Source organism: Camelina sativa, chromosome 16 (assembly GCF_030686135.1).
Source record: "Camelina sativa cultivar CO46 ecotype springtype chromosome 16, ASM3068613v1".
In the NCBI taxonomy this organism is placed as follows: domain Eukaryota; kingdom Viridiplantae; phylum Streptophyta; class Magnoliopsida; order Brassicales; family Brassicaceae; genus Camelina; species Camelina sativa.
The window spans coordinates 18,925,036-18,939,736 of record NC_141895.1 but is presented as its reverse complement, the minus strand read 5'-3'; the positions used below and the strand labels follow the sequence as shown (position 1 = coordinate 18,939,736).

General features: G+C 35.9%; 2 protein-coding genes and 1 pseudogene across 7 annotated transcripts; 1 reads left to right on the top strand and 2 right to left on the bottom strand.

Annotated features, from left to right (window-relative positions):
- The first annotated feature begins 1,309 nt into the window (after positions 1-1,309).
- Positions 1,310-11,073, top strand: LOC104750694 (protein PHYLLO, chloroplastic-like). 6 transcript variants are annotated; one of them, XR_015584170.1, is made up of 29 exons: positions 1,310-1,574; positions 1,689-1,904; positions 2,005-2,225; positions 2,348-2,462; positions 2,618-2,734; positions 3,145-3,246; positions 3,606-3,662; positions 3,797-3,865; positions 4,141-4,245; positions 4,320-4,514; positions 4,634-4,732; positions 4,837-5,400; positions 5,683-5,907; positions 6,058-6,357; positions 6,448-6,515; positions 6,657-6,815; positions 7,174-7,261; positions 7,386-7,517; positions 7,596-7,707; positions 7,789-7,944; positions 8,191-8,244; positions 8,360-8,430; positions 8,629-8,796; positions 8,910-9,053; positions 9,280-9,741; positions 9,850-10,146; positions 10,221-10,378; positions 10,457-10,564; positions 10,660-11,073. XR_015584170.1 is itself a non-coding variant. In XM_087490958.1 (28 exons), the coding sequence occupies exons 1-28, from the start codon at positions 1,422-1,424 to the stop codon at positions 10,952-10,954; spliced, it is 5,163 nt and encodes a 1,720-aa protein (XP_087347084.1). In that variant the 5' UTR covers positions 1,310-1,421; the 3' UTR covers positions 10,955-11,073. The 6 variants fall into 6 exon arrangements, 4 of the variants coding, with proteins under 4 accessions (XP_087347084.1, XP_087347085.1, XP_087347087.1 ...); XR_015584169.1 differs by having other exon boundaries at positions 7,174-7,299; XM_087490958.1 differs by having other exon boundaries at positions 7,174-7,299; positions 8,191-8,430.
- An 88-nt stretch (positions 11,074-11,161) lies between these two features.
- LOC109129514 (putative defensin-like protein 262 pseudogene) lies at positions 11,162-11,560 on the bottom strand (annotated as a pseudogene).
- Positions 11,561-12,657: 1,097 nt separating this feature from the next.
- Positions 12,658-13,324, bottom strand: LOC109129513 (putative defensin-like protein 262). Its single transcript, XM_019237775.2, has 2 exons — positions 13,124-13,324; positions 12,658-13,019 (listed from the first exon to the last, which is right to left on the bottom strand). The coding sequence occupies exons 1-2, from the start codon at positions 13,179-13,181 to the stop codon at positions 12,781-12,783; spliced, it is 297 nt and encodes a 98-aa protein (XP_019093320.1). The 5' UTR covers positions 13,182-13,324; the 3' UTR covers positions 12,658-12,780.
- Positions 13,325-14,701: the final 1,377 nt, after the last annotated feature.

Here is a 14,701-nt window from a genome sequence, read left to right as displayed (position 1 = left end):
GTAGCGATTAGTGATCAGAGGGTGACGGTGTGGTGGCTACGTAGAGATGAACACATGACCAGAGTTGACACAAACGTCACCGGGGGAATGGAAATGGCATAGACATGCTACACAGAGATTTCAAGGCAGTGAACCGTAAGATATAAAATTTCTTCAAGCATGAGCTCTCTACCTAGAAGGTAACGCCATGCACCATCGACGACTCCACCGGACATGGTGCATCTGGCGGTCCAAGGGTGGATACTCTTGCCATGAAGCTTCTGCGAAGGTCTGAGTTGTCTATCCAAAGGATTGAGGCGGTTCTTGCTTTAAGCGCTTCACCATAGGAGGTGTGGACATGGGGTAAAACAAGAATGAGGTCGCGAGACATCTTTCTTTAAAAATATTCGAGATGTTTGAAAAAAAGTTCGAAATGATTGAAACAAGCTTATATCACGAGGAAAACGTAAGCGGGGGTGAACCATCACTTAACTTATTTTAGCCAATCAAATATTGACTTGTTATATTAAATTACATAAAAAAAAAAAAAAAAAAAAAAACATACTTCTTAAACAATCATTAACAAAAATATTAATTTAATTAAACCCAAACCAATATAAAATCTTGTTTAACTGACTAAACTCTAATTATCATTAATAAATCCAAACCAAACATATAACTTCGTTTAATTATAAAATCTAAACCCCATTTCTCATTTGTAAACCTAAACCGATATATAATCTTGTTTAATTGTAAAATTTTAAACTCTACTCCGTTTTTATAAACTCAAACCGACATAGAAATTCATTTAATTGTAAAATTTAAAACTCTAATTTTCTACACTCAAACCAACATATAATCTTGTTTAATTATAAAATCTAAACTCTAGCCTTCCTTTATAAACTCAAAATGACATATCACATCATTTAATTGTAAAATATAAACTCTAGTTATAAACTAAAAAACCGACATTATAACCTTGTAAAATCAAAAATCAATAATATATTATTACTCCAAAAAAAATTTTTTTTTTCCTTTAATTATGGTTCTCCAAATATGTTTCTTTCTACCTATAATTATAGGCTTGCATATCTAAGCATAGGAGCTAGATATGCTTAACTTAATCTTTTCTATTTTCTATTTGTTGTTAAAAAAAAAAAAAGCTAGATATGCTTAACCGTTAAAAATCCCAAAATAATTCCACAAACCAGAAGCAAATTCAAATAATCAATGTGTTGTGAGTTTTGGTTTATTCCCGGTATGTAACGGTCTCTTGGTTCGGTCATTAATCATAATCGTAATTAATTAGTCATATCATCTATAAAGTAATAATCCTGTGCGCCTTATCCAAAAAAAACCTTGTAAAAACCCCTCTGAGTCTCACCATCATCATCATCCACTGATCCACAATCTCAAAATTCACAACGAAGACGAAGAAGAAGATGCGATCTTCGTTTATAGTCTCGAATCCTCCGTTTCTTCCTTCTCTAATCCCTCGTTACAGTTCCAGAAGCTCCTTCAGACGCAGCAGAGAACGACGCTTCTCCTCTTTCACTGAGTCTCTTCGTGTTTCTCTTCATGGAAGAAACATGGAGGTTTGTTTTGATTGTTTCCTCTTGCCTCCCAATTAGAACAACATCGAGGTGTGTTGAATTCGATTTTGATTTGGTTTTCTGCTGTTGTTGTTGTTGTTGTTGTTGTTGGCCTAGGTCGTCGCTCAAGGAGTTCAATTCGATGGTCCGATTGTGAGTAGAGATGATGCTTTAGAGGTGAATTTGGATGATGATTTAATGGTTCAAGTGTGTGTGACTCGTACCTTGCCTCCAGCTTTGACTCTTGAGCTTGGACTCGAGAGTCTCAAAGAAGCTGTGAACGAATTGAAGACTAATCCTCCTAAGTCATCTTGTGGCGTCTTGCGGTTTCAAGTATTGAATCATCATATCTACGCATTTTCCTGTTCATTTTTTTTTGCTTCTGTGGATGCAGATATGTTTTATCAAATTAATATGGTGTTTGAATTTGTAGGTGGCTGTGCCTCCAAGGGCAAAAGCATTGTTCTGGTTTTGCTCTCAACCAACGTCTACTACCGGTGTGTTTCCTGTGTTTTTCCTCTCCAAGGAAACCGTGGAGCCTTCTTATAAATCACTCTATGTAAAGGAACCTCACGGGGTTTTTGGGATTGGGAATGCATTCTCTTTCGTTCATCCGTCTTCAATCGACTCCAATGGACATAGCATGAGGAAAACGTAAGCATGTTCTCTTTTGGAACTTAGTTTGGTTAGTAAGAATGTGCTTTATTCTATGATGTATGCATGTTCTAAAGTGCTACATTTCACTTCTAAGTAGTTAAGCTAACTAACTTCTGCAGATTCCTTTCAGATGAATCAGCTATGGTGACGGCCTATGGATTTCTAGATATTGATTTCAACGAGCAATCTAGTGTAAATAGCAAGGATGGCTCTTCTTACTTTTTCGTTCCTCAGGTGAAGTAGCATTGACTGTGTCACTTTACTTGATTTACGTGATACTAAATTATCTCATTGTTTTTAGTATCTAAGTTGGACCTAAGGTTACGGTTAATGTGCTTGTAGCAGGTGTTCTTACATTGTAAATAATTTAATTGTCAAAATTTCAACAGATTGAGTTAGATGAGCGTGAGGAGATCTCTATATTAGCAGTTACACTAGCATGGAATGATTCTCTCTCTTACAGATTCGAGCAAATGATTAGTTCATATGAGAAATCCTTTTTTCAGGTATGCTTCTGTTCCGACATTTTCTTATTTCAATTAAAGCTAAGATTCTGAAAACAATTATAAGCATTTTCCTACTCATGTAGCATTGTGTTATCTCATTGAGGAAACTAAACAATATACGCAAAACTGTGCCAAAGTTGATTATTAATTTACGGGAATTAGGGAACTAAATCTTCACATTCTTCATCACAGTGAAAAAAAGTGTTCCTATACCGATTGTGTTCATCTAAATTCTTTTGTTTAGAATTGATTACTTGAAACCTCTTTGGTGCAGATTCGTTTTATATCTGCCACTTAAATGAAAAGTTAAATACTTTTTGGTTGCTGCCATTGGTTCCTATACAATTCCTGGATATGTCTGTTTCTTCTTTGTCCTTTTTTTTTCTCACTTTTGGTTCATTTTCTTGCAGGTTTCTTGTCATTTCTCCCCAAATTTAGAGGAGCATTGGTTCAAACATTTAAAAAGTTCTCTTGCAAAGTTCAGTGCAAAAGAGATACATCCAATTGAGATGGTACACGCTTTACTTAGGTTCTTTGTCCCCCAATTTTTAAGTAGCTAAACAAGATGCAAAGAAGAGATCTGATTATTTCTTTCTTTCTTTATCAAACTGTATACTTCACGAATTTTATCTTCCTCGTCTTTGGAGAGTCACTTAAAACTCATTAAATATTAAAAATCTAGCAATCCGTGTTCCATTTGAGTCTGCTTTAGGTGACTCTTAGTCTCAGGTGAAATCATTGAAGTTTCTTTTACAATATATTTTTACCCGCTTGACCTTCATGGATTTTACTTACAATTATTTTATGGACGAAGCATGTTGAGTTAATTTCCTTTTTCATCCCACTCATCATTATGTTTTCCTCTTCGCAGGAGCATATGAGGTTTTTCACATTTTCTGAGATAGATCAGGCTGACGCCAAGGAACTGGTATCTTCTTTACCCTGGTAATTTTCATCCCTGTATTTCAGAATTTAATTATCATCCTTGATCGTACGCTGGAGTTGATTTTCTTCAGATGTTCTGGATTGTTTATGGTTTACTTTGCCATTCTTTTGTTGCAGAAAAATATCCGCTCGTCATGTCAGTTCCATTGCAGGCTTTCACCTGGCGTTTTTTTCTCTAACAACATGGTACGTAGAGCTATAAATATGGCCATTAGATGGTTAGGCTTGATTTATGTATTGCTTGTGAGAGACTGTTCACCATACACTCACGGTAATTAAGCTCAGAGATTCAGAACTGTCTAGTGGTTGGTGACTTTTGAACCTTGTGGCTTTTCGAGTTAGCGTCAAATTTTTAAGAAACAAACATAATTAGGATGCATTGGAGTGTCCGAAAAGTGAGAATCTTGGAGGGTATGAATTCTCAGGTTTTTACTTTATATATATAAATGTTTTGCTATCAGCTGAATCCGGAGGCTGAAGTGAGTAGCTTCTTGAAAGATGAGGCTAACATCAATGCTGTCTGGGCGTCAGCTATAATTGAAGAATGCACTCGTCTTGGTTTGACGGTGAGCTGAACTTGTCAATCATCTGAAATAAAATCTCAAATTTGAATGACTTTTCTCACAACATACTGCCACAGTATTTTTGTGTAGCTCCTGGATCGAGGTCTTCCCATCTTGCAATTGCTGCTGCCAACCATCCCCTTACAACGTGTCTTGCATGCTATGATGAAAGATCTCTTGCCTTTCACGCTATTGGTTATGCTAAAGGATCCCTCAAACCAGCAGTCATTATAACATCATCAGGAACTGCTGTTTCAAATCTTCTTCCAGCGGTCAGAGTGTACTCATTTATGCTTCACTAAATTATTTTATTAGCTTGTTGCATGCTACATACTTCACCAAATGCATGCTCTCTTTCGGGTATTTATTTTATGATTTTTGACAAATACAGGTGGTTGAAGCCAGTGAGGATTTTATACCACTGCTACTACTTACTGCAGACCGTCCTCCTGAACTCCAGGGTGTTGGCGCGAATCAAGCAATTAATCAAGTAAGGTCAAGATAAGACCTTTCTTCGAGATTATACACTTGCGGTAGCCCAGTCTGTTTTTGTTTGCGTGTTCCGTTTCTTATATTTTCTTAACTCTGTCCCAGGTAAACCACTTCGGTTCGTTTGTCAGATTCTTCTTCAATCTTCCTCCTCCAACTGATCTTATACCAGTCCGAATGGTCCTTACTACTGTAGACTCTGCTCTACATTGGGCAACTGGTTCTGCTTGTGGACCAGTACATCTCAATTGTCCTTTTAGAGATCCACTTGATGGTAGTCCAACAAATTGGTCATCAGACTGCTTAAATGGATTAGATATGTGGATGTCTAATGCTGAACCATTCACAAAATATATTCAGTTGCAAAGCCTTGAAAGCAGTGGTATAACAACTGGCCAGATTAATGAGGTTTTACAAGTAATCAAAGAGGCTAAGAAGGGTCTCTTTCTAATTGGTGCTATCCATTCGGAGGATGAAATATGGGCTTCGCTTCTGTTGGCTAAAGAGCTGATGTGGCCTGTAGTTGCAGATGTCTTGTCTGGCGTACGGCTGCGCAAGCTTTTTAAACCTTTTCTTGAGAAGTGGTCCCCTGCTTTTGTTGATCATTTTGATCTTGCCCTGATTTCAGATTCTGTTAGGGATTTGATAGAGTTTGATGTTGTTATCCAGGTAAACCTACCGTTCTTTAATTTTTGCTTCATGCATCTAAGATTAAGGTATTGTAGGGGATTTTGTGGTACATCTCAATTCAAAATTTTCTCTGTGGTTTGGAATGCCTTGAAGAAGTTTCCAATAAATATGAGGAACTGGGAACTATGTGAAACATTTACCAGATCGTTTATCTGCATCTCAGATTAGGGTTTTTTTTAACATGCTAACTTCAAACTGAGATTTCAGTGATTTAGGTATTAATTACATCGATGTGTTCTGACTAAGTTTGTAATATGATAGGTTGGAAGTCGGATAACAAGTAAAAGAGTTTCTCAGGTGCTAACGAAATGCTTTCCGTTTGCATACATTTTGGTTGATAAGCATCCATGCCGACATGACCCATCACACCTGGTCACTCACAGGGTCCAAAGCAACATTGTTCAGTTTGCTGATAGTGTGCTTAAATCTCGATTTCCATGGAGGAGAAGCAAGTTGCATGGTCATCTACAGGCATTGGATGGCGCTGTATGTCCTCCAGAAAAACTATTTCTTTAAAATGCATTAACAGATCAAACATGACTGCTTTCGATACGTCCGAAACATATGCTTCCTTGTAGATTACAAGAAAGATTATTGTAACTCTTACTGCTTTTGATAGTTCAATCTTTTATGCAGATTGCCCGGGAAATGTCATTTCAAATATCTGCTGAAAGCTCCCTGACCGAACCTTACGTTGCACATATGCTTTCTAAAGCACTAACTTCCAAATCTGCTCTTTTCATCGGGAACAGCATGCCAATAAGGGATGTGGATATGTATGGATGTAGTTCAGAAAATTATTCTCATGTGGTAGATATGATGGTGAATGCAGAACTACCATGTCAATATATACAAGTAACTGGAAATAGAGGAGCTAGTGGCATTGATGGGTTGCTTAGCTCGGCCACTGGCTTTGCTGTTGGATGCAAGAAGAGAGTAAGATTTTTTTTTCCCTTTAATGAGTGAAGTGAGAGAAGTATCAGAACCAGTTACTCATGTGTTTTGTTTACCATTTACATATATCAGGTGGTCTGTGTGGTGGGGGACATCTCTTTCCTTCATGATACAAATGGATTGGCGATTTTGAAACAGAGGTAGCCCTTTGCCTCTGCTTTATTGTTGTAGTTTTACTGTTGGTGGATTTTTCATAAAACGAACAGATATGCCATGGATTTTTTTTTGTTCACCAAATATTGTTTAGCGATTAATTTCTGAAGTTCAATCTGACTTGTTAGGATTTCAAGGAAACCAATGACAATTCTTGTGATAAACAACCGTGGTGGTGGAATCTTCCGACTTCTTCCAATTGCAAAGAGAACAGAGCCTAGCGTGTTGAATCAGTATTTCTATACATCACATGACATTTCCATTGAAAACTTGTGTTTGGCACATGGGTAAAAACATATTAGCATTTTTTACTATGTTTTCCTTTCCCACTTTGCGTATTTTATTGCTCTTTGGCTCTACAAAATGTAGGTTTTGGAGAAAAGAAAAATGGATAAGATTTGTCTGGACTTTGAAGTTTTACATGTTAATTTTGTTTCATATACGCATGACCATTGCACAGATATTTATAGAACATACAAGAAAAATGGTAGCGTAGATTGTCATTTAATTTGTTCACTGCCTCTATTTCTTAGCCTGTAGTCGAGTCGGTTCTCCATGATTTACGATGTCCTTGATTATATAGGGTCCTCATGGTTTATAATAAGATAATAAGTTAATAACTCAGCCAAATTGCTAAATATGCAGTGTGAGGTATGCACACGTTGGGACGAAAAGTGAACTTGAGGATGCTCTATTTATACCCAGCGTGGAAGAGATGGATTGCATTGTGGAGGTTGAAAGCTCTATAAACGCTAACGCAATCGTTCATAGGTTATTTTGGGCTTTTGTTTTATTAGTGGGTTTTACATGTCCTCACTTCTCGTGCACTTTGGTTGACATTGAATACTCGTTCACAGCACTTTGGAAAGGTTTGCACGCCAAGCTGCAGAAAATGCGCTGGGCATTATCTCGGCCAGTTCTCTTTGTCATCCGATGATTGGAAATGTACTTGTTTGCCAAGTCTCTGGAATACAATATTCGCAGTACAGGTAGAACTCGTCAGAGACTATATCTGAATATTACTGTTTTTTTCTTTTCTTTTTGTCTAATAAAAACTCTGTTTGCAGAGTCAAACTGTGTGACAGACCTACCATATGTTCTGATGAGTTCTCTCAATTCCATCGAGAAGGGTTCATACTCTCCTTGACTTTGGAGGATGGGAGTATTGGCTATGGAGAGGTTGACTATTTTATTATTTTTAATTTTTCTCACTAATTAGCTTATATTAAACTTACATCTCGTGTTGTGTTTCATGAGCAGGTTGCACCTCTAGACAGTAATGTAGAGAACTTAATGGATGTTGAGGGGCAACTTCAGTTAGTTCTTCACCTCATGGATGGAGCTAAACTTTGTTACATGCTTCCTTTGTTAAATGGCTCAATTTCTTCCTGGATTTGGAGTGAACTTGGAATTAATGTAAGCTTCCCTAGCCTTAGTTCTGTCGGAAGGAAATTCGTTTAATCCATGCAGCTGCTCTCTATCAGGAGAAATTGCAAAGTAGACTATTGTGCAATAAGTTCTTCATTTTTCAATCGTGCTACGTGAAAAAAAAAGTTCTCGATCTTCGTAGTCTTCTTGTTAAAGAAATAGAAAACTATCTACAAACGAATAATTTCCTGGGAATCATATTTGAAGGCTTATTAATTTCCTTCTTTTTGTCAGGCATCATCGATTTTCCCGAGTGTCAGATGTGGTCTTGAAATGGCTCTTCTAAATGTAATGGCAGTAAGACATGATTCTAGTTTGTTGGGGATACTTCATTATCAGAAAGAAGAAAATGGTTCTGCTCAACCACACTCTGTTCAAATATGTGCCCTTCTTGATTCTGAAGGTACTCCATTGGAGGTCGCATACGTTGCTAGAAAACTTGTTGAAGAAGGGTTCAGTGCTATTAAACTTAAAGTAAGCCAACGGTTTTTAATCATACAAACAAGATTACACTCAACCATCAAATAATATGATAGCTGGATTATTATTTTACTTTATGATGGTGACGTATATAGCATTTTCCTGCATAAATTGAGGTGGTTGGCTTTCTCACTGTGAAAATTTTCAAGCTATTGATTACTGACTGGGGGATAAACCTGCCTAAAATGACAGGTTGGTCGTCGAGTAAACTCTGTTCAAGATGCTTTAGTTATGCAAGAAGTAAGGAGAGCCGTTGGTGGCCAAACTGAACTCCGTGCAGACGCAAATTGTCGCTGGACTTTTGAAGAGGCTACAAAGTTTGGTTTATTAGTGAAAAGCTGTAATTTAAAATATATTGAGGTATGGGACAGTATGAATTATTGCAATCTGATTTTGTTTCTGAAGTATTACTCCAAAATAACTAATTTCTCTTACTTATATAACTTTAGTGGTGAACTTTATGTATATCTCAGGAACCTGTCCAGAATAAAGATGACCTTATAAGGTTTCATGAAGAAACTGGATTACCAGTGGCACTTGATGAGACTCTTGATGATTTTGAGGAATGTCCTCTACGTATGCTTAGCAGATATGTCCATCCTGGAATAGTTGCTGTTGTAAGCACCTGTTCATTCTTTACATTATTTACATAAGCCTGAGAATATCAAAACATATATATTTTCTTGTATGCCAAATTTCTTCATTGATCACTTTGTCTTGCCTCCCTTTATATTTTTTATCAATAGGATAGATAATATATCAGCTCTATCTTGGTAAATTATTTCATTTTTGCTTGCATATTAAATAGTGTTGACGTTGTCCTGCCATACTTGGAATTCTTAGGTTATTAAACCAAATGTTGTGGGAGGGTTTGAGAATGCAGCACTGATTGCTCGGTGGGCACAGCAGCATGGAAAGATGGCTGTTATAAGTGCCGCATACGAAAGTGGCCTAGGTTTATCAGCATATATTTTATTTGCATCATATTTGGAGATGGAGAATGTCAAAGCTTCAACAGAGCAGAAGCAAGGAACGACCCCTTTTGTAGCCCATGGTCTTGGAACTTACCGATGGCTTAGTGAAGATGTAATGATGAATACTTTAGGAATATTCCGTAGCCCTTACAGTGGATTTATCGAAGGATCTGCTGCTGATGCTACGAAAAATCTAAAGGATGTTGAGATAAACAACGATGTTATTGTTAGAACCAGTAAAGGGGTTGCTGTCCAAGGGTATGAACTGAGGGTGGATATAGATGGTTTCTCTCATTTCATAAGAATCCACGACACTGGAGAAATTGCGGAAGTAAGCTTGTCCTTGTTTTTTATTTTGAATGTCCCAAGCTAAAAAGGCATAAAGCTGTTCTTGGTCAATTGCTTCCTTGTTTTTTCACTCTGCTGTAATGTATTTCAGGGAAGTGTAGTTTTGTTTCTCCATGGATTTCTTGGAACCGGTGAAGAATGGATCTCCATCATGAAGGGTATCTCGGGATCTGCGAGATGCATTTCAGTCGATATTCCTGGTCATGGAAGGTCAAGGGTACAAAGTCATGCTAGTGAGACTCAGACAGCCCCAACTTTCTCAATGGAGATGATAGCGGAGGTCTTGTATAAGTTGATTGAGCAAGTTACTCGTGGGAAAGTTACCGTAGTTGGATATTCCATGGGAGCAAGAATCGCACTGTACATGGCTTTGATGTTTAGCAACAAGGTGGGTATTCTTTGTGTGGGAATTTAACATTTGTTTAACAATCTTTGTAATGGAACTTTGATGCTGTTCTATAGATCGAAGGAGCTGTTTTGGTATCAGGGAGCCCTGGGCTCAAGGATCCAGTGGCAAGGAAAGTTCGAAGAGCAACAGATGATTCTAAAGCACGAATGATGGTTGACCATGGACTAGAAATCTTTCTGGAGAGCTGGTACAATGGAGGCTTGTGGAAGAGGTGACTTTTCTTAATTGATGTTTTTGTTTCCCTCGACTAAAATTGATTACTCACATGAACGACTTTTGCAATGATTAGCTTGAGAAGGCACCCACATTTTAGAAAAATAGTTGCAAGCCGCTTGCTACATGATGATGTCCTTAGCGTTGCAAAGCTCCTCTCTGATCTAAGCAGTGGGAGACAACCGTAAGTTCATCTTTTCAACTTTTTTTTTTCCATCACTTAACTCAAAAGCGATGATCTTTGATGACGATGATGACATTATGTCCTTTGAAAAATAGGTCATTGTGGGATGAGTTGGAGGATTGTGATACGAATATCTCTCTTGTCTTCGGAGAGAATGATGTCAAATTCAAACAAATCGCTACAAATATGTACTGCGAGATGAGTAAAAGCAAGAAGAGAGAAAACAATATCATCGAGATGGTTGAAATCTCAGAAGCTGGTCACGCTGTCCATCTCGAGAGCCCTCTTCGCGTGGTTCTCGCCCTTAGAAAATTCTTAACAAGAGTGCACAAAAGGTATACAGAGACGGAGCTTTCTGAGAAGCTCCGATTAGCACTAAAAGAAATGTAAAACAGATTTTGAATCATAAGATTGGACCTGTTTCAAATCCCAATTGTATTGAATACTAGCTTCGGAGATATGTTTTCAAAAAATAATAATAAATTGATGTTTAAAAAAAAAATAATAAATTGATTCAAAACACTATTTTTATAGTATCTCTCTTTCCTCTGCATCTAATAAGTAGAAAACTATGGTGGTACAAAATCTCCTAAACACTTAATAACAGGTACATGTACAACCAAAATCACACCTACAGGAACAGGTTCCAGGTTTGCATTTCGAAGGACAGAACTTGTAACAGTCTTTAGCTGTATCGCAAGGCTGACCGTAATCATTTCTCTCTATATGTGCTGTTTGCGGCAAGCAGTTACAGTTCTTCATTCCTTCAGGACATTTGCCTTCGATGCAGTACACTTCCTCCACCATCATCTCTCTTGCATCACCCAAAGACGAACCTTTGATCACAAATAATCACAAAAATCTTCAATATATACAAGACCAACAGCCAAAAAAATATATATAACAAAGAACAAATATTAATTATAGAAGAAGCTTACAAAATGCTATGACTATGAAGGATAACAAGAAAACTAGCTTGAGAGATGTTTTCTCCATTGCTAATGGTAAATTCTCAAAAATCTTTTCTTAGTTACGATTGATGAAGAGAAGAGAAGTCAAACTGTCTTATTTATAGAGTTCTGTAAGTTGAAATGCAAGAAAATCTTTTGCGTGAAGGTTAAATCCTATACAAATCATTTTAGGAAATCATTTTTATTATTTATTGATTTTGTATTTTTTGTAGAGGGAAATTAACCAAAAGTTGAGATACAAACATATATTGAGTATTTACAAAATAGTGAACGCTATTGCCAAGAGCATCCAAAGAGATTTTCAAATAATGGAAGATAAATATCCTTTTAACGATTAAAGAAAAAAAAAACTAGGGCCAAAACTGGTATGCGTCTCAAGTTACTTGTAGAATGCTTCTCTGGTTCTTCTTTATTTGCTCTCTCATCCTCCTGTTTAAAGAGAGCAAAGACCATATAAGATTAGCTAAAAGAGAGGCTCTGGTTCTTTACATCCCATTATGATCTATATTTTGCTTAATCGATCTATCATTCTAGAGTCTTCATATGCTTAAAAAGCCTAAACAATTTTTTCGTGTCTCTGATTATTTCTTTGATTTATTGTCATCTAACTAGTTGTCCGGTTCTAAATACCTGCAGTTGTGGTCTCAGGTCTGTCCATCCAATGACCCCTTTCTCCGGGTTGTATACTATTAATTCGCAAGCAAGTACCAAAATTATGCCCATCCTGGAATAGTTGCTGTTGTAAGCACCTGTTCATTCTTTACATTATTTACATGAGCCTGAGAATATCAAAACATATGTTATTTTCTTGTATGCCAAATTTCTTCATTGATCACTTTGTCTTGCCTCGCTTTATATTTTTTATCAGTAGGATCGATAATAGATCAGCTCTATCTTGGTAAATTATTTCATTTTTGCTTGCATATTAAATAGTGTTGTGGGAGGGTTTGAGAATGCAGCACTGATTGCTCGGTGGGCACAGCAGCATGGAAAGATGGCTGTTATAAGTGCCGCATACGAAAGTGGCCTAGGTTTATCACTAATTGTAAAACAGATTTTGAATCATATGATTGGACCTGTTTCAAATCCTAACTGTATTGAAATACTAGCTTCAGAGATATGTTTTCAGAAAATAATAATAAATTGATGTTTTCAAAAAATAAATAATAAATTGATTCAAAACACTATTTTTATAGTTATCTCTCTCTTTCCTCTGCATCTAATATGTAGAAATCTCCTAAATACTCAATAACAGGTACATGTACAACCAAAATCACAACTACAGGAACAGGTTTCAGGCTTGCATTCCGAAGGACAGAACTTGTCACAGTCACTAGCTACATCGCAAGGCTGACCGTAATCATTTCTCTCTATATGTGCTCTTTGCGGCAAGCAGTTACAGTTCTTCATTCCTTCAGGACATTTACCTTCGATGCAAGACACTTCCTCCACCATCATCTCTCTTGCATCACCCAAACACGAACCTTTCATCACAAATAATCACAACAAACTTTTAATATATACAAGACCAAAAGCCAAAAAATATATATATAACAAAGAACAAATATTTATTATAAAAGAAGCTTACAAAATGCTATGACTATGAGGGATAACAAGAAAACAAGCTTGAGAGATGTTTTCTCCATTGCTAATGGTAATCTCAATAATCTTCTTTTATTTTTTTTGATTGCACGAGTGATTAAGAGAAGAGAAGTCCGATTGTATTATAGAGTTCTTCTGTAAGCTGAAATGCAAGAAAATCTTCCTTTTTTTTTTGGTGGAAAAAAATTCAAGAAAATCTTTGGCGTGATGGTTAAAATCCTATACAAATCAATTAAGGAAATCACTTTTATTATTTATTGATCTTGTATTTTATGTAGAGGGAAATTAACAAAAAGTTGAGATACAAACATATATTGAGTATATATGAAATAGTGAATGCTATAGCCAAGAGCATCCAACTAGATTTTCAAATAATGAAAGATAAATCCTCTATATATTAATAGATTAGCACTCTCACAAAAAATCTGAGATGTCGAGCTCACAGAGCTTCTGTACTTTTTTTAATAAATACATTTACTTCTCATTATTATCTACATAAATATGTCATTTGAATATTATGAACCAATGTTTTTCTATTAGTTTTTAAAAAATAAAAGATTCAATCAACTATTTAATCCAAAAATATATTTAATTATCATTTTCATAACCTATTTACCTATTAAAAGTAAATTACATTTCACAAACAAGAAGAAAACTTATTCATTTATTTACCACTTTTATTATTTTTCTCATTGCATTTTTAAACTTAGGATTAGTCTAAAAATCAAATTCACATTTTTCTGTTTCACATTTTATCTATTTAATGTTTCACATAAAAATGTGAATTTGATATTTAGAAACACAAAATGACATCAAAACTTTCTACACCACCTGTTCTACCAAAAAAAAAAAAAAAAAATCTACACATATTTTTCAAGTTCAAATATTTTACAGGTGAAATATATTTTACAGAAAATAAACAAAAAAAAAATTACTTACATATTTTGTTTTATGCAAACGAATTTTCAATCTCAAAAAATATTTTTACTCATAATGTTTTATTTAAATCGATTTATCCCGCACACAATGCGGGTGGTACCTAGTATCTTTTTAACGATTGATTCTCAAAAAAAAATCTTTTAACGACTAAAGATATAGCACAAAAACTAGGGCCAAAACTGGGATGCATCTCAAGTTACTTGTAGAATGCTTCTCCGGTTCTTCTTTATTTGCTCTCTCATCTTCCTAACTAAAGAGAGCAAAGACCATATAAGATTAGCAAAAAGAGAGGCTCTGGTTCTTTACATCCCACTATGATCTATATTTTGCTTCATCGATCTATCATTCTAGAGTCATCATATGCTTAACAAGCCTAAACAAATTTTTCGTGTCTCTGATTACTTCTTTGATTCATTGTCATCTAACTAGTTGTCCGGTTCTAAATACATGTAGTTGTGGTCTCAGGTCTTTCTATCCAATGACCCCTTTCTCCGGGTTGTATACTATTAATTCGAAAGCAAGCACCAATATTATGTCTATCTTATTATATAAAGTTAGGTTTTCAAAGTTAGTCATTAACAGGATTATGACATGTGTCAAGTATACCGATGAGATGTTGACATGT